Genomic DNA, 18781 nt, shown 5'->3' with positions numbered 1-18781 from the left:
CAAGTTTTGACTGAGCTAGTTAAAATAAAAATAAATAAAATAGCCCTTTACAGCTTCACAGCAAGTTAAGAATGCTCCCAAGGATGGAGGCGTACATGTTTCAAGAGAAGACTTCATGACCAGAACCTTGGAGGATTCACCACCACACTCAGGCCTCTGATAAACACCAGTAACTGGCAGGTCAGGCACAGACACAGTGAGAAACTGGTGGAGTTGTGGAACACAGGTCTGTGGACTTATGAAACAGAAATCCTCCTCTATTAAAATGAAGAGTGTGGAGGGAGAACAGGAGCAGGCTAATGATCGGAACCAGTCACAGCATGAACACACAGGTCTACAGGAGCAGTGTGTGTTTCCGACACTGACCAGTGGCAGAGTCAGTCACCTGATGTCAATGTGACTGAGCAGACTCACTCACTGAGGAGCAGAGCCTCGTGGGTCAGGTCATCACAGGACCCAGATCCGTTTACCATCTCTCAGAGTTGATTGACAGTTGCCATTTAGGTTGAGGTGGAGCTGCTCACAGTCCGACCATGTGTTCACTCACCAACAAACACAGTTTTCATCTTATTTTTATCATATTATCACAAAAAAAGATCTTCTCACATTTAACGTCATATCTACTTTGTATTACTCATATTTACACTTATTTGTTTTTATGTCATAAAATTGTTATTTTGATCTGTATTGATTTGTAGTTGCCCAACATGTGTAAATGTTCATTTATGTGCACGTCTGTTTATTTGTGAGTGGAAAAAAGGAAATACGCCCACTCATTTGTTGACCTGATATGGTTGGAGTGGAAGAGGAAGAGGGAGTTAAACTAAAGGTGAAGGCAGAGGCCCCACAGAGAAGCAGCTGTTCTTTCATATCCATCCAAACCTCCCTCTTACAGTGCTTACAGTAGTATCACATGTGATGTCATGTGCATCTATAGAAAATAAAATAATACAAATAGTAGAAAATCAAAAGTCCATCAAAGCTTTGAAAGAATTCAAAGAAACCAGATGTGTTGTGATCAAGTCAAGATTTTAAAACACACAGGTTAGAGACAGAGCAGTTACACACAGTCACGTTTCTCAGCAGGTCTTTAAACCACTTACACAACAGCTGTAACGGTTTGTGTTGCATAGATTCTCTGGCATCTCAACACAAACCCACTCTTCAGAGAGAAATGCTGATGATTTATGTCACTAACAATTCAACATGTGTTACATCTGCAGCTACAAGACAACATCGTCGGTATTTAGCATGGTTACACACATTTTCAAGCTACAACATTCATGCACAGGGCAGTTTTTTCACGTGAACACACAGTCGATTGATGAAGACACAGCACAGGTGAAATGGGGAACAGCTGGAAGACCGTCTGTGTGTGATATTGATTACATGAGCGTAAAGGCATCAGGCGGAAGAGGAGATTTGAAGTAGAGATTGAATCAACCTAGTGAAGTAGCTTGTGATCAGTCACTTTATGGAGACGTAAGGTTCAGGCCACTTGTTCACACAGAGGGAACATGACGACAGGTGACGGCTCATCGCACTATAAATAGAACAGAGAACCTGCCCAGTTACAATAAACAGGATGCTCTCTTTGTTAGACTTCTGGCTGTAGAGTCAAAGTGCTTTGATGCATAATATATAATACTATCATATCACGGCTGAGCTGAGATCAGTTCAGTTCATCAAGGCAGATATCGCACTCAACAGTCCCACTCCTGAATTGTTTCTAAACAGAATAATCCTCCTGAAGTGGGTCAAGTGAGAGACATACGAGCTGAGCTCTGGTTCAGAGGTGATGCTACAGTGTGACACATGTCAGGGTGATAGAAACAGTCACTCTGACACTCAGTCTCAGAGTTTAGCTTGCGGTTCATTACCAGCCAGTGACGGGATTTCTCCCTTTTTGAGTAGATGAACCGTAGAACGTCAGATCAGTAAATGCAGAGTTTTCAACCAGTTTTGGACAGAAGGAATAGATTCTGTTTCTGTTACCAGGTCAACACCGTGACAAGAAACTCACCCGGTTTTTAGCCTTGATATTAGTAAGGGAGCAGCAGTGTGAGTATTAACACTTGAGAACCCTGGCACCATATATGCTCTGGAGCTGCTACTTGTTCTAAAACACTGGCACAACCTGTGAATATGCTGCATGTTTGTGAAAGCTGGTAAATAAGAGTTTTCTAAATGAACAAACAGTTTACTTCAGGTTTTAAAATATAACTGAAAATACCATGAATCTAAGCGAGTACAACATTGGAGCTGCCTACCTAACAACTGTTTACAATTGATAACTACTCACTGGAGCTTCAGTCTGATTGTTAAGTTGCAAAGCAGGAACTCAGACAAGCATCAAAGATGTTGAGGTTAACCAGATTCAAAGTATTCTGTCGTATTTAACACAGGATCTGTCACACTGAACATGAATGCACAGAAAGCACTCTGATCACAGGAAGTGATGTCAGAGGTTATAGAGTTGTGTTGCAGTGACCTCTGCTGTGACAGGATGGCCATGCCGAGGTCATTTAGAGGTCAAAGAGGACCTCCAGCACAGTGGCCAGAGACCAGGCCTGGGTCTCGCAGCTGAACGAGCAGTACTGTCCGTTCTCATTGGTTAGTTCTGGCAGACCCTTCCATGGAGACCTGCGAAAACAGAGTACAGGTCGAGGGTTATGACTCACAGGAAGTACACAAAGTGGAGAATCAAAAAGAGGAAGAGGTGAACTGATGATGGTCGTACTTCTCCAGGTGGGTGTAATGTCGAGACAGCACATTCTTCACCAGGTTCAATGTTTCAGAGTAAGTTTCTTCTCCCAACTTCTTGGCAAAGTAGAGTTTAGCACGTAGGAAGTAACCTACTGGCCACAGCCACTCCTGCACGCACACACACACACACACACACACACACACAAAGAGGGAGATAGTTAGTTTGTGAGTGTCAGTATGTGAATGTACAGTAGGACCTATGTGTGTTTAAATGATCGAGTGCTGCAGAAGCGCAAACTATTACGTCTCCATTTCATATGAATTTGGGGATAATTAAAGAATTCTCCGCTCTGTGCTGCTTTCTACCTTTTTAACACTAAAGAAGTAAAATACTATTTTCGAAATAAACTGTTTCCCACACAGACGCAGTTAGAGAACAGGTCTCTCTCTTGTCTCTGTCCCCCTCTCTCTCTTCTCTCTCCTCTCTCCCGCCGACCTCTCCTCTCTTCTCCATTTTTCTCAGCTCACCCCAACCAGTCGAGGCAGAGGGCCAAACACAGAGTCCGGTTCTAGAGGTTTCTTCCTGTTAAAAGGGAGTTTTTCTCTCCACAGTGCTGTTCGTTGTGGGAACTGTTGGGTTTCTCTAGAATATTGTATGGTCTCGACCTTACTATGTAAAGTGCCTTGAGATGATAATGTATGCTGTGATTTGTCGCTATACAAACAAAATTGAACTGAATTGAATAGAATTAACAAATGGAACTTTGAAGGCTCAGTGCAGAGACATTGGAGGACGTCCTCCACAGTCATTCTCTGCAGCAGCAGAAGCTGGTCTCACTCACCGGGCCTTGGTGGTAGTTGAAACCTTTTGCAAGGTTGTAGTTGTCATTGTCCAGTGCATTGTCATAGATGCCACAGTACACCATGTCACTGAGACAACACAAACAGCGTGAGTATGACACTGAATATACAACAGGTTATCAAATGAGATCAGATACAAAACAATACTCAATTTTTTTTCTCACTACACATTCTACTCTGCTAAAGCTGGGATAAAGCTGTGGTTGTGTGCGTGTGAGTTTACTCAGGGTCAAGTGTTTTCATTCCAAGTGGTCCCAGTAGTTTGTTCTCAGCCACCTCCAGAGCCTTCCAGGCTTTCTCCACTGGGAACAGCTCCGGAGCCTTTACAAACAGAGGAAATGTCAAGCAGCCAATCACAGCTCAGCGACCAACTCATTCAACAGACCAAATATATAGTTAATTAACCGGTACAAGGAAATATGTGTTTATAACCTCATTTCTCTTCAGACAGTATTTTAGAAAAACCTACCACCACCATGGCGATAGGGAAGTTGGGTCTCAGCTGATAGTCACACCAGGCGCTGGAGGCCCCGTAGCTGTCTTTGTAGATGCCCTTTTTATGCACCAGGTCAGGGTGTTTCTCGTTGGGGTCCTCTGGTTCCCCAGACACCCAGAAACCTGCTTCAAAGGACTGCAGGAGTTGCTGGTTCCACTGGGAGTAGGAGATGAACGACTCCGTACCTGGAACAGAGTGGACACTGAATGTTCAGTCTCTGAAGTCTCTGTGTGTGTGTGTGTGTGTGTGTGTGTGTGTGTGTGTGTGTGTGTGTGTAAGCATCTCGTACCATTCCTGTGCACTTTGGCTCCATCATAAGGGAACAGTCCTTTAGCATGGAGCTCCACAACCCAGCGAACAGTTGACTTACTGAGACCAACTATCTCCACTGCTGCTCCATCTCTGGACGGAGAAAGAAACAAAAATCCTCACATGAGGGAGGCTGGAACTATGAACTTTTAAAACAATCTAATAATATGTATCAATCATTTCAGAATCAACTCCAAAATAAAACTCAGATTTTAAAATTCTGAGTTTGTGATAAGTATCTTATAAAAAGAGTGAGAGGTTTGTATTTAAAGCTTGATTAATATTTCGGTGCACAAAGCATAAGATATTGCTTGGAGTTATTTCGAAATGGTGTAATAATTATTAGTCCAGCCAGGAGCCTTGTATTGCATTTATAGACCTTTTCACCCCCTAAAATCTGTGTCAGCTAGAGCTTCAAAGATCCAGTGTCAGTCGGGCTCTGGTGTGTATTACCTCGGAGAAGCAGGCATGCCTTTGTTCCTCGCTCGCTCACTCTCTCCCATTTTGTCCATCCATGTGCCGCAGTTGAAGCGGTTTCCTCCAGTGACAAAGCCTGTATCTGGATCCACCTTTGTAACCACGCTGAAGCCTGGAAAAGACGATAAGAGCTCAGAGCTACTGGAGCTGCCCTAAAGAAAAGTGTAGGAAGCAACATGTGTCTGCCACACAAACATGCACAGACATACACCCACACACACACACACACAGTCGTACCTTCATCTTTCATGTGCATGTCTATCTTAGATCCAGCGTTTCTCTCTCTGAAAGAAATTCCCTCTAGGTGGCGCTGCAGAGCCTCCTGGATGACATCATACAGAGGCTGCTCCTACACACAAACACAAACACACTCACACGTAAACACACTAATTGCGTCTGTGTGTGTGAAGATAGTGTGTGGTAGCATCAAAAAGCCACACAATGTGTGTGTGTGTGTGTGTGTGTGTGTGTGTGTGTACATACCACCTCTCCAGGTTTGCGGGGCTCACAGTCATCAGTAGGGTACATGCGTGTCACTGGGCAACTGAGGATTTCATGTCCCTGGGGAACGTGGGTAGCGTAGTCCTGAACAAAGTGCAGCATCATTAACATGCAGTTCTAGAACATGATATTACACCAAGTACAAAGACATACTTCCCGATGATGTCATAGTGATCAAATTAATTAACATACTGAAAATACAGTTTTCCTTTATTAACGGTGACAACTTCATTTTGTAATAATGAGCTCTTGAACTAAGGAATTCCACCACTTTAACATGAGTAAAACCACAACAAAAGCAAATGATATAAATGTTAGTGATGACCATATTTGTTTGGGGACCAATGACTACAAACTGACCATATAATAAAAACCTTTAATGCACCTGGACTGACTGACTGTTGGATCTGCCACAGGGATTTCTACACAGTTTAAGGTTCTATGAATTGATATCCTTCCCTGTAGTCAAGCGTTCAGCATTGATAGACACTGACATGAACATTTGTCCTGTATCTGAAGAGTTGTGGAGGAAAATGGCTTTGACTTACACCCTGTTGTCTCGTGCTTTGTAGCTCATGCTTGTTTTGCATTTATGCTAATACACACAGGTTTTAGTGGCCTAACTAGGTCTTAATATGCTTCCTCAGATACCAAGGCTGCTGACAAGTGAGGAGGGAGGACTGGATCCAGGAAGTCGTGGGGTTTTTGAGGAAGGGTTTGACTGAAGTGTACTTTGCTTTTGGTACATCATGTAATTATTTCACACTAACAACAAGGTATTCTGACATTGACAATTTTTTACATTGTGTGTGTGTGTTTGTGTGCCAGTGTGTATGCATTTGTGTGCCTACCTGGATACACTGCAGCCACCACCACACAGCATCACGACAGTTGTATCTGGCACAGCGGCCCTCACCCAGCAGGTTGGGAATCAAACCGTGACGCAACGTCCCCGCAAAGGCCAAAATGATGTCACTATTGAGACGATGACACCAAATGGTTCATTTTAGTTTTTTTGCACAGTTTTTGATCATCTCACTGGAAAACATTTTTAGCGCTAATATTCAGATCACACGCCTTTAAGATAAGAGCAGAATAAAACAATTTCCATGTGACAAAACCCCACAATCCCTGATCAATCCCAAGTGTGTTATCAATAAGAGTTGAGTTCATGCAGACACACACCGAGCCTCAGTGTGTCTCCCAGTGAGCAGCATCAGGCCTCTGAGAGCGATGAAAGTGTCTCTGCCCCAGCAGCGAAAGATCCCAGAGGAGAAATGAGGAAGACCTGAGGAAAATTCAAACAATCAATGAAACAATTTATGTTAAAATATGTCACAGCGATCTGAATGCTGAAGTTTCCAATGTTTTTTTTCTACTAGTGTTGTTGTTGTCTGCTCTAATCACAGCTCTTCTCCCAGAACAGTCGTATTTAAGTCATTTCATGTCCTGCAGTATACTAATAACTACCAGTGCAGGTTTACTGTACAAATCATTTTTGTATAGCATTTGTATTTTCTTGTGTTTTCCTCAAAGCGTTGACTCTATTTTAGTCAGCAAACATAAAACAATTAACAGGTTCATACACAGAGAAGAAAACAAGACTGTGGTTGTGAAGATGATGATCCACCCTGGTGTGTCACAGTGAGCCGATAATGGGCAAATGCAGATGTCCTGCTGTATTATTTGTTGCTGCAGATGTTCTTTCATATTCTGGATCAAAATCTAGCTCGAACAAGTACAACTGAGAAGTTTCCATTTCCAATCGATTACGTTCTTTTACTTAGTTTTAGTTAATAGTAACTTAGTTTGCTTTAACAACCTCCACATCTGTAAGACTAAGGCTACATCCATACGACTACTTTTAATTTTGAGAACGCCGTTTTCAAACTAAAATGATCTCTACCCACACAAGCTTTTTTGTCTGAGAATCAGTAATAATCTCTGTCCTTATCTACACGCCAGAAAACGCATATAATGTAACCACACACGTACACTGAACATGCGTGTGCCGGTGTACACAGGAAGCATTTGGTTGTTAGTTGCAGAATTGTCACAGATTGCTCAAATAAAAGCTTGTCTCATTCAAATATAGGCAGTTGTATCATTGTAAAATACAGAATTGAACTGCTCAACCACTGTTAGCAAAGACAGCTGAGTCAGCCATGCTTGTAATTGATTATTCATTTGGTCTTCTACACTGGTGGCTGAGGCTATTGCTGATTGTTTTGTTCCTGAGGAGGGTCATGTGATAGGACCCTGACAAATCAGCAACGGTTACATTGTGACCGACAAGGCCCCATCAGCAAGCGGTTGCGAGTGCAAAACATCTCCATTTCTGCCCATCTCAGACACAGCCCCAGAGATTTCAAACTAAAATGGGGCCAGCAGTGTTTCCAAACTTCTCTGTTTTAGCGGCTGTAAAACTCTGGAGTAGTGTGGACGCCTGGCTTATCTGTAGCAGAGTCGATGTATTTTTCAAACAAAAACATAGCAGAATGTTAGTCAGAGGCTCAATTGAGAAAAAAGCTGGAAATGAGATTAATAAGTGTGTGGTGCTTGGCTACCTGCGGCCAGTGAGACACAGCACTGTTCCTTCTGGCCTGTGATTGGACTGATGCGATAGGGAACATCCTCTATTTTCACAGAAAGAGGAGGGAGGGCGGCTAGGCGTCCAACTCCACACATCTGAACCGATCCCAGCGCCAGGTGTCGAACAAAGCTGGAGCCATTCTGGACAAAACTATTTGGACACGAAGGGAAACATTTTGCAGCAAGAATATGCACTTATTCAAAATGTCACTGAATTATAACACATCAGTCCTTTAAAATGTCTATGACACAACTGTGATCATCTATCCTACCTCGACATCAGTTTGTAAGTTGCATCCAGGGCTGTGGTATAGGTTGATACCAGGATGGCGTCAAAGTAACAGGGAATGAGGTAGCGTGGGATGTGTTTCAGGAAATGAAACATGGCTCCCAACCACTGACCCACCTGCAGAATAACCACAGCATTGTTTCAAGACAAGCATGTTACTGCCGAGCACAAAGAAAATCTCATTGACCTCCATTGTATTGGGCTGGAGACAGAAATCTCAGAGGTGATTACATCAAAAGTGAAAAACAAAAATGATCTGTAAATTGTCATTTGGGTGAAATGGCCCTTTAAGCCTGTAAAACGCTCACTTGTGCCAGTGGTCCCTCTCTCTTCATCACTCTATTACAGACAAACTCTATCAGCCAGTCTCCTTGTCTGAGGTTAGCACACAGAGGATGGCCCAGGTCGTTGTTGGGACGGATATCGGCGAACACTGATATCAGACCTGCAGAGAGACAACATCTGCATTTACACTCCTGTCCTGACACACAGGAAGAAATACCAGTGTCTGACATAAAGCAAGATTCGACAAGGCTAAATGAGGTGCCTCTTGTGTATAGTGTAGTGTGAATGTGTAGTAAGTGTGTGCGTAGTGTGCGTTGGTGTGTGATGTGTAGTGAACAAGGGCTTCAATCATCAGAGGCTCATTTGTAGTGATAGTTTTTGCAGATGGCTGAATACTGAGCTGCTGTGGATGCTGTTTGTAAATGGTTTGTGTGAGTGCAGCTTCATATATTATCCAATATCTACCTTGTAGTCCACCATATTTGAGGGTCTCCCATCCTGGGATGTTGTAACAGCCTCCACCATCTTCTTGTTCTTCAGAGTCACAGCGAAACAGCAGGAAATTCAGGTCTGCTAACGTCACCTTGGACATCAGCCTGTGAAACACACAAGACTTTAAGATAAAAAGTTCACACCTACAGCTTTACCACGTTAGGTGCTGCTTTCTACTTATATCACACTGTATTTTCTGCCTTCAGAGATTTTCCAGTATCCACAAGACACATTTTAATTGAGCTGCTTTCAGACATGCACTGAGCTCTGCAACTCTCCGTATTTTCTCCTAAGGAGGTGCATGTGTGAATACAAATGAGTGAGGGGCTCCAGATTATCTGCGGACTTTCTCAGCCTGGCCTCCTAATATAAAGTCTGCCTCTGTCTGCTGCACCCGGCTGCTCCTCCTCTCACCTGAATAATGTGGAGGATTTGTTGCTGTTGTGAACGCGTCTGTGCAGAGAACCTCTCGCTGCGCCATGCATGTGCGAAAGGCAAACTCTGGGTACACTCCGGACCCAATTCTCCGTTCCATGAGCCACTAGCCTCCAGTAGAGATGGGCGGCAGACTACAGAGGTCTGATTAGCTCAATTCCTTCTCACTATTTTTTTATTTTACACTTAACACTTGAAGCTACATGTGTACTCACTGTGCCAAAGATTTCTGCAATCCCTCTGGTGGGTTTACATCTGCTACGCTGCCTTTCCTGTACTTTGGGCTGAACTGGGACAGATAAAATCTCAGCAACCCGACCATCTTCTGGGCGGTGGGGTCCAAACTGATCCTGTTAGAATGAGAGGGAGGGAATGTTCAATGAGACAGACATTTACTTTAAATAATAAACCAGGGATGAAAGATGCTATAATTTATAGTGTGTGTGTGTGTGTGTGTGTTTGTGTTTTACCTGAAGGCAATGACACTGCCAGGTGTCAACTTCTGAAAGGTGATTTCCTGCACAAACTCTGATCGACCTTTCGATGTCACCTCAGCTTGCTTTACCACTTCACTCTCCTCTAACTAAACACATATTAGAATGAGTTAATTGATATGACTTCATTCATTCATTTGAATATTACATCAATCCCAAAAATAACCATGGAGATATTTACCGGTATATGTTCTTTTATTTCCACAGTATACTCTGGCATGCCATTGATGTAGGAGTCATCCATCTTATAGCTCCCAGCATGCCTTTCCACTGTCCTCGCCTCCAGCACCACTTCCTCTATCTTCCCTACAGAGAGGAAGACAGAGAGGAGAAGAGAAACATGGTCAGTGTTGGGAAACCTGGATAACACTTGACCTGGTTATATCTTACAAGTTGAGTGGTTGATACTGTATATAAGGAGAAAGAAGAAAAAGAAGAAAATATAAATGTGCTGATGTTGTGGTCATACCAGGTATGAACATGGGCGGGACGTTGGCGTCGTACTGGTGGGTTTTGGGGTTCCAGAAGGCTGTCCTGCACACTGACACCACAGACTGGTGCGTGCTGGGACAGTGACGAGTGACTGCAACAACGTCTGCATCAACCTGGTCTACGTACACCTGATGGGGAAGATGGGTAGAGATTACACTTGGACAACATGATTTCTGATTAGTGATCTCTGGGAAATGTAGCAAAGAAACACAATTAGCATGTTGCATCAGAGATATTAACTTAATGGCCATGCTGCCTTCTGTTTTAGAGTCAAAACCTTGAAGAGAAGGTGAAATGACATTTAAAGTGTGAGCTGATGTTTGCTTTGCTTTGTGTTCATACAGCACACTGGAGCTCTTCACCTGTATGAATCCCTGTGCAGCCAGCTCCAGGTGCAGCTTGTTGAGAGCCACTTTCCCAGCTATGATACCGCTCTGAAATCCAACCTCACCAGTGGAGGTGGGGGAGGCCGAGGGGTTCCACTTGGGGTAAAACCGCTCCTCCTTCACCACAGAGATCTACACACACACACACACACACACACAAGGATTATTTGTACATTTTTTTGTTTTTCTTCATTAGTTCCTGTAGAAGAGTAAACACAAGGGCAGACGTGTGTTACATCAATTCCGATTATTAACAGTCAAACATTTTTGGTTTCACCTTCTCCAATATGATGATTTGTTGTACTGTGTTTTTATATCGAAAAAATGCTTAGGTTTTTGACTAAACATGTAAAGTTTAGTGTGAAAACAGATAGTAACATAAAATCATGTAAATGTCTTAATGGCTTTTTCTGGAGCTTTCAATCACATCTCATCATTTTCAGAGTACTAAGAAGATTGAGCCTCCTCCATCTTCGGAACTTGACTTTGCTTCAAACTATTTTTTACACCATTTAGACTAAATGATTGATTGAGAAAAACTATTTACTGTCACATACTCATACACATTTCAATATGCTGATAAGCCAAATTAACACAATATGAATTAGAGATTTGTTTGTTTTACGAAGCATCTTTTTTCAAATCTTCAGTGAGTGGAAAACCATAGAAACACAAACGTGTTCCCAATCTTTGCACAGACTTCCTAGATGATGGTGATCCTTGATGATCCAAACCATTATGCTGACAGTGGACCTGCACAGGTCGTCTATCACAGGCCGGACACATAGACACAATCAACCATTCACATTCACTATGGGCAATTTAGAGCCTCATAGCATAACCTGCATGTATTTGGACTATGGGAGGAAGCTGGAGCACCTGGAGAAAATCCACACAGAGGCTGGGGGAACATGCAAATACAGAAAGACCCGGGAGGTTGAACCCAGAACATACTTGCTGTGCGATGCCAGTGCTTATCACTGCACCACCGGAATAAATATGGGACAGAAAGAAGATATAATGTGAACAATATAACTTCTGTGTGTGTGAGTGTGTGTGTGTGTGTGTTAGAGTAACCTGATGTGGTACTAATTCATCATATCCTCTGGTGGAGCCAGTAGCACAGCAGGCCATTGAGACCATAGCAGAACTGGGCAGAGAGTCCAACGCTGAGCGCAGCTGTCAAACAAAGTCAAACACAGCAGTTATATACCTGCAGTTTAATCTGTTACATCTGAACACAGTGACCTCAGAAATGGTTCTTTATCCAAGATTTTAGCAAAAGACAAAACAGAAAGAAGACCACTACGACATTTCATAGTAGTCTTCTTCTATTCCTGGAATTTTGTGGATTATGAGAATTTATTAAAAAAAAAAACAACACCCACCTGTATGGGACACTCGTTGTCATGGGTTACATCGAGGAACATGGCATGGGCGATACAGGGCATGAGTGGGCGGAGACTGGGCTGAACAAAGGCTCCTACTGGCTCACCTCCGTAGCGATAGACGAGTCGTCCCTCCTCGTGGCTGTCGCCAGCGGACATGGCCTCTGTGGACAGGATGGATGGGTAAGAACAGATGATGAGACAGGAAGGACTGCAGTTAACACAACACTGACCACACTGCTGCAGCACTGACCGAGTTAGTGTAATTCTGGCCACATTCCATGCAGCTGATGAAGGTGTTTTGCATGTGAGAGCCGACGCAGAATGCATTTCTATGTGTATTTATTTATTTGTATTTCCACATTCATTCATTCATTTATTTATATATTTCTACATTTATGGATGTTGTGTCTGCATATCAAGGAGGAAGGCAGGCTCAACACAACACTGTTTTGGGGGAGAATGCTGTTAATGGCTCCAGTAGAGTTTTAAACAGTAATTTGGACTTGTCCCGTGTATATGTACTGCTCAAGCAACATAAACACCTACCATGGCATTGTCTTCTAAATACACTGTATATGTTTGTACAGTGGATATAATGTGTGTGAACTTTGAACACATACAGTACCTCGTATCAGTGATGTGATCCCTAGCCTGGTAACGAAGACATTATCCAGCTCCTCACTGCCGGTGAACAGTTCAGCCACCACATACAGGTTAGGACACACGGTTCTGGCCACGTCCAGCATGTACTGGTCAACCACAGCAAGGCAACACACAACAACAAACAAAGGGGTGAGTGTTGGGAGGGTGGGAAGGGGAAGGGAGGGAGAGGAGGCAAGTAAAAAATAGATTGGAAAGAGGGAGAAAGAGGAGGAGAGTGAATGTGAGGGGGATACAGCCAGTTAGTGGTGACAGGGCTCAAAGTAAACACACCGTGCAGTCATAGAGACCAAGACCGGAGTGAGAGTGAAGAGATAGAGGAATAGAGAGGGGATGAATGTAGTGAAAAGAGAAGAAAGAGACAAAAGCTTCAAGTTAGTTCATGCAGGAGTTTTTTGTACCTCGTACAAGGCTGCTAATTCCCAGCCGGTTTACAAACACATTGTCAATGAGCTCGCTTCCTGTAAACAGTTCAGCTATCACATACAGATTGGGTCTGACCACTCTGGCTGCATCTAGCATGGCCTGGACAAGACAATACATGGGCAGTACAGACAGGGAGAGAAGAAGAGTCTGCTGTCAAAAGGGTGACGCTGACATACAGTATGCATCAAGTTACAAAAAACAGTTTCACCTCCCATATTTTTACTATTTCTTCTCAGACTGTTTCTATCCCAACTCAAGCTACAAAATGCCACTATTGCAATGGTAAAAGTACAATAAATACACAGGATATGGACACTACAGCAGCTGTGTGCGCTCTACGTTTGAATTCACCCTTGGCATGAACATGTCTGTGGCATTGGGTAAGACTGCGGCTTATGCTTACTGTTTCCTGTGGGTATGTCATAAGAATTTCACCATGTAATAATCAGTTTTGTTTTGTTACTAGACTTTGTAAATATCACTAAGCTCATCCTCAGACTGGACTCTACTTTAAACAAATGTGGCATTGTTCTATTTTTAATGGTTTACAGTAGCCAATAACATACTCATATATATCAGTCCCATAAATATGGCTTTTCTAAATATTAATTTCAAAGTGAAAATGTTTGTCCTGGATCTGCCCCCTGATCTGGAAACAAGCCAAAATCAAATGGGTTCTTCCTTGGGTGATGCCCCATCCCTCCACTAAATTTAATGGAAATCATTTGAGTAGTTTTTGTGTATTCTTGCTAATCGCTGCCTTATTTATCCCATGCGCTTCAGCGACTGTTTTTTAAAGAGTTATTGGCCTCAACAAGCGAGGCGAAAACGTCAGAAGAATTCATTGATTTTTTTTAAATATAAGTAGTCAACATAACAGCTAAAGATACACATGTTAAAAAATAAATATCTTTTTTAAACTTTTTTGATCAACCGTTGCTAGGCTGTGTAGAGTGGGTCCTCCGAAGGATGCAGCCCCTGAATTGAGACCCAGCTCACATCTACTTAACCGTATGAGAATATAATATTTGACCATACCTCAGCTACATGTAATGGTGTTGAGTGGCAGTTGTCCAGTCTGACTCCATGGAAGTATTTGGCTGTGATTTCAGTGTATTTCTGCATGTGGGCCCACAGGTATGGACAGTCCGCAGGGCCACTGCCATATCGCAGCTTAACACTGTCCCCCCAGCAGACGAGCTCTCGACGCAGATACACATTAGAGCCTGCGCAGAGCAAAGATGCACGTCAGTACTGGGACAACAAAATGATACCTTCAAGTGCAGATAGTTCAACATATAACCTGAATTTAGCTCTTAGTGCCTGAGAGTCTCAGGTCCTTAATGTCAGGTTAGAAACACAAATTCAGCTGTACATGAACTTATGTATCAATTGGTTCATGTTACAGGTTTAAGAATTATGTCAGGCTCCCATTCTCACCTGGATCAGCAAAGTTGCGAAGTGGATCATCTGCCATCACCCAACCATTGTGAGCCAGAAAGTGACAGGTCTTGTCTGGCTGGTCCAGCAGCTGCAGCTCCTGCTGCAAAGTCATGTCCTGATATGGGAAGGTGAAATACCTGAGACAGACAGATGAAACCACTGAGATTCAGCAAATTCGTACTATCATCTTGAGTGTTGCCAATCCATAAATGCAAGAGTGTCTAATTCCCTGCAAAAAAACAACACAAAAACAGTACAAACATGCTGGCTGCATGAATCCAAGATTTGGATTGAACGTTCAGAACTTTTCATTGTGTGGGCTGCAGCTCAGCGATTGTTACAGATGATCGAGAATAATGTACTGTAGGTACTGCTCGGAAAGAGTCTGCATTAACACTAATACAATTCTGGAGGAAAAAAAATACAAAAATATGTAAAATTATGATCCAAAAATATTCTGCCCTTTTGTTTCTATTAACACAAGCTGGTGTTTATTAAAAACTCAGAATACATGTTCATGAATTACTCTCAACAGTTGATGAAGCTTTTATTTTGTATAGACTTTTTTTAGTGCTTCAGTCGAGCTGAAATTTCTAGATGTACAAAATAAATATCAAAATTTACTGATAATATTATTGCTCCCAACTTTCCATTTCTCCATTTCTATTGCATCAGCTTTTCTTCATCCACCGCCATCAATCCAACATTTCACCTTTGCACACACCTAACGTAACTTGACACTAAAGGCATCTCACAGTAAATAGTACATTTGAGGAACCTTATGCTCAATGTCTTGAGCCCTTCCTTTCTTCCTTCCAGGCCCTCCAGCTCATTCTTTTTCATTCCTCTCCAAAATCACCTTTAAATGCATTACCTGGTAACCAGAGGGTTCTTACTGCTAACAGTTCCCAGCTTGGGGCCATGGTCGGCCAGACGCTCGTACACTATATTTCCCACAAGGCAGTTGGCAGCCTGGAGGGAGCGAGAAGAACAACATGATGAAAAGCGATGGGCCTAAATGTACAAGTTTCCTTTGGTACACACATTTCGACATCTCAGATCCTCCCTGACTGCGCTAACAGCCAGCAGGTGTCAGGTTTGACTCCAGCTGCTGTCTGACCCTCCTATAGTGCTCAGTCGTATTTTGATGTTGTGCTACATTCTAATTATTTACATAGGTGCAATTATCAACAGTCCTGTCTGGTGCTAAGTTACACAGCAGCTCACCTGCTCCTGATGTTGCTTTATGATGTGGTGCTGCTCTTCATTCAGCTGATTCAGCTTCTGTTTCAGCCAGTCACAGCACTCCTCAATGTGCTGTGGGGAGGAGCTATGAAGGAGAGAGAACAAGAAGCATTCAACAGAGTTCTTCATACATGTATGTTTACATACTGCACATAAATGTACACTGAAAATATTTCAGTTCAGGATTACTGAAAGTGGCTGTGCTGCTGAACCTGTTCACTCTGTGTCAGAAGAAATGACACTGGTACACTGTGACTGTGAGCAAGTCTTGCCAGTGGAGGTTGGGTGCAGCATGGCAGCCCCATCTCTACTCAGAGCCTTTAGATTGCTGGGTATTGAGGGAGAGAGGAGTTCCACCAAAGTTTGGACCTGATCAGCCCAACTTGGGAGGGGCTTTTACAGTCTTTCTCTGGGCCCCCTAGCTTCCTACTTTCCCCCACTGGCTTTCTGCTCTATATCCTTGTGAAGAGGCCTGAGCTGGGTCACCTAGAGGAGGGTTTGCAATGTTGAAAGATCCTAAACATCCAACGACTCCAGGAACATCACTGAAGATGTGTCCAGAAGTATCAAGAAGATAAATTTACCACAATGATGTGTTTTCTATGTTATAATTTATGACTAGTTTACATTTAGTGGTCATTTTTGACAAAAACATTGTGTATAACATTCTCGTTTTATCAACATTCATCCGCAGTTAAGTAAAGGAGACTCCACTGGTTTTCAAATCAGCACACATGAATTAATGAAAGCACTCAAACAACAATAACAACAACAGCTTGTGGTTGAGAGTCCGACCTGTGAGGTACAAATGTCTCCAGGGCAGAGTCCATGTCCACTGTGTTACCATGACGACGGTACTTTGGGTCCTGGATGATCTTTAGGCCCTTCTTCCCACCAGTCTTGCTGTGGTCTGGCTTCGTGCCTGAACACAAATACATGCAGAGAATATTTAAACAAAGTGTGTTTTAAGTCAATGCATCAGCACACCAGCAGCTTGGCCATGATAATAACTTACTGGACACACTGAACTTCAACAGCAAGTACTGATGTTGAGTTTATCTATATGCTGAATTCCTTTAGTAAAATGGCAACAACACACAACTGTCTGTCAGGTCAGAGCAACACCCTGGATATTTCCCATCAACAGATAAATATAGAAGAATCTGAATTAATATTGTAGAGTTTTGAGTTGGGATATTGCCAGAGGTGTGGCATTTCATTCAAACAAAAGTTCCTAACTGTAGAGGTCCGTCTACGTGAGGAGTCACAATTTTCAGTCATCTGTCATGTGTGTCTGAGAGAATCAGTTCAGGGATTTAGAGCTGAGCTCATTTCTACTCTTCAAGTGGACTTTTTTCATTTTCATACAAGTAATTTTAACATCATAACACTTCAGCAGTACGTGCACAGGATGTGCTCCGGCTAAGAGAGCTCTGATGAGGACACTGAAGCTGCTGTTGCTCTGCTGACATGCCAACGCCTTTCTGCAACCATTAGAAAGTGTGCACTGTTTTGCAGTAATACTAAACAATACCATACTGATCTACATACCATTCTGAAGATGGATTCTGAACCGCTCCACAGCACTGCTCACTTTGACCTGGAAGAACTCCCACAGTTTGATTTGAGGATACACGTCCTCCCACAGCACGCCGCGGATGGCCTGATACACACAATACATACATTGTCACTTTTACTAAATAAATATTTATTACTATCACTGTTAAGGCCTGCAAAATGCTGCTGAATAAAATGACATTTGAACTGAACTGATATGGTTTCTCACAGTGATTTGTCATCTCTCTGAGGACGCGGTGTGGGCATCACACCCCCTCAGACTTTACTTATTTCATTCATTCATGTCACTATCTGAATTTACTAATAAAGGAATACACATTTCAAGTCACAGGCTGGAAAAAAACTGTTTCCTTATTGAGTGTCACAACAAATCTTAATGTCATTTTTCAGCATTTTTTTTAAATCTACTTTATATTTTGTCAAAGGTTCGAAAGCAAAATGTAATGTTAGGGTTTTTGTTACATCCCAGTGGCACAGCATGATGTTAAGATTAATTATGTTGTCAACTCACACAAATCCCACTGGTTGTCACATGTCTATCCTTACAGCTCAGTCAATAAATGGCAAAAAGAATGTATTTACACAGTGCTTTTTCTAGTGTTATTGACCACTCAAACTGCTTTACAGTACAAGTCCCATTCACCCACTCATTCATACAGTGTTACCATATGCTGCACTTTTTCTATTTGCACACATGGACTTCAGAAGGCAGACTGGAGGACCCAGGATCAAACCAGCGACCTTCTGGTTAGTGGGCAACCAGCTCCACCTCCTGAGCTGCCCCTTAGACCAGTCATGAAGTGTGTCCCATCCTGTGTTTGCATAGACTGTACAACATGTGCAGTGTGTGGCTGAGCTGTGTGTGCTCACATTCACATGGCTCTCATTGGTAATATCAGCAGGCAGGCCTTTAGCCTTGTAGCGTCCCTCTGCTACTCTGGTGGTTAAATGCCAGATAGCTCTGTCTAAGACCCAGGCTGGACGCAGGTGCGGAGAGTTCACCAGGTTGTACCCACACTCAGGATGGTCTCTTATCCACACACTGTTAGCAGCTGCAAAGAAGGAGAAACAAATAATTAAAATCACAAAGAATTTCACCATTTTCGTTCAACATGTTATTAAGCAGGTTCATGTGTGATGGATGCTGGGACAGATTGTTTTAAATTGTTGGCAATTATGGTGACAATGTGCCAGAGATGAAATACTGTATGTAGTGAGCTGTA

At 42.7% G+C, this 18781-nt stretch overlaps 2 protein-coding genes across 4 annotated transcripts in view; one reads left to right on the top strand and one right to left on the bottom strand.

The window, feature by feature from the left end:
- The window catches only part of si:ch73-14h1.2 (putative ferric-chelate reductase 1), a 30618-nt gene that overhangs the window by 6512 nt on the left and 5325 nt on the right, over positions 1-18781 (top strand). The gene's annotated exons all lie outside the window — the stretch shown is intronic.
- The window catches only part of agla (amylo-alpha-1, 6-glucosidase, 4-alpha-glucanotransferase a), a 25807-nt gene continuing 8036 nt past the window's right edge, over positions 1011-18781 (bottom strand). For 2 of the 3 annotated variants that reach the window (XM_035171591.2, XM_035171589.2), the window contains exons 6-35: positions 18429-18610; positions 17532-17643; positions 16776-16902; positions 15963-16065; positions 15610-15707; positions 14733-14872; positions 14331-14518; positions 13268-13391; positions 12204-12367; positions 11893-11994; positions 10792-10947; positions 10407-10557; positions 10119-10243; positions 9914-10026; positions 9659-9793; positions 8982-9112; positions 8540-8676; positions 8215-8348; positions 7918-8093; positions 6536-6638; positions 6202-6325; positions 5333-5434; positions 5087-5198; positions 4826-4961; positions 4353-4465; positions 4037-4248; positions 3791-3888; positions 3549-3636; positions 2741-2874; positions 1011-2643 (exon numbers count right to left, since the gene is read on the bottom strand). In XM_035171591.2, the coding sequence (XP_035027482.1) occupies positions 2526-2643; positions 2741-2874; positions 3549-3636; positions 3791-3888; positions 4037-4248; positions 4353-4465; positions 4826-4961; positions 5087-5198; positions 5333-5434; positions 6202-6325; positions 6536-6638; positions 7918-8093; positions 8215-8348; positions 8540-8676; positions 8982-9112; positions 9659-9793; positions 9914-10026; positions 10119-10243; positions 10407-10557; positions 10792-10947; positions 11893-11994; positions 12204-12367; positions 13268-13391; positions 14331-14518; positions 14733-14872; positions 15610-15707; positions 15963-16065; positions 16776-16902; positions 17532-17643; positions 18429-18610 (3938 nt within the window). In that variant the 3' untranslated portion in view covers positions 1011-2525. Of the gene's footprint in view, positions 2644-2740; positions 2875-3548; positions 3637-3790; positions 3889-4036; positions 4249-4352; positions 4466-4825; positions 4962-5086; positions 5199-5332; positions 5435-6201; positions 6326-6535; positions 6639-7917; positions 8094-8214; positions 8349-8539; positions 8677-8981; positions 9113-9658; positions 9794-9913; positions 10027-10118; positions 10244-10406; positions 10558-10791; positions 10948-11892; positions 11995-12203; positions 12368-12831; positions 12956-13267; positions 13392-14330; positions 14519-14732; positions 14873-15609; positions 15708-15962; positions 16066-16775; positions 16903-17531; positions 17644-18428; positions 18611-18781 lie in introns of all 3 variants that reach the window. The other variant, XM_035171590.2, reaches the window with a different exon arrangement.

Source organism: Hippoglossus stenolepis, chromosome 11 (assembly GCF_022539355.2).
Source record: "Hippoglossus stenolepis isolate QCI-W04-F060 chromosome 11, HSTE1.2, whole genome shotgun sequence".
Classification (NCBI taxonomy): Eukaryota; Metazoa; Chordata; class Actinopteri; order Pleuronectiformes; family Pleuronectidae; genus Hippoglossus; species Hippoglossus stenolepis.
This window is presented reverse-complemented; position numbering and strand designations above follow the sequence as displayed.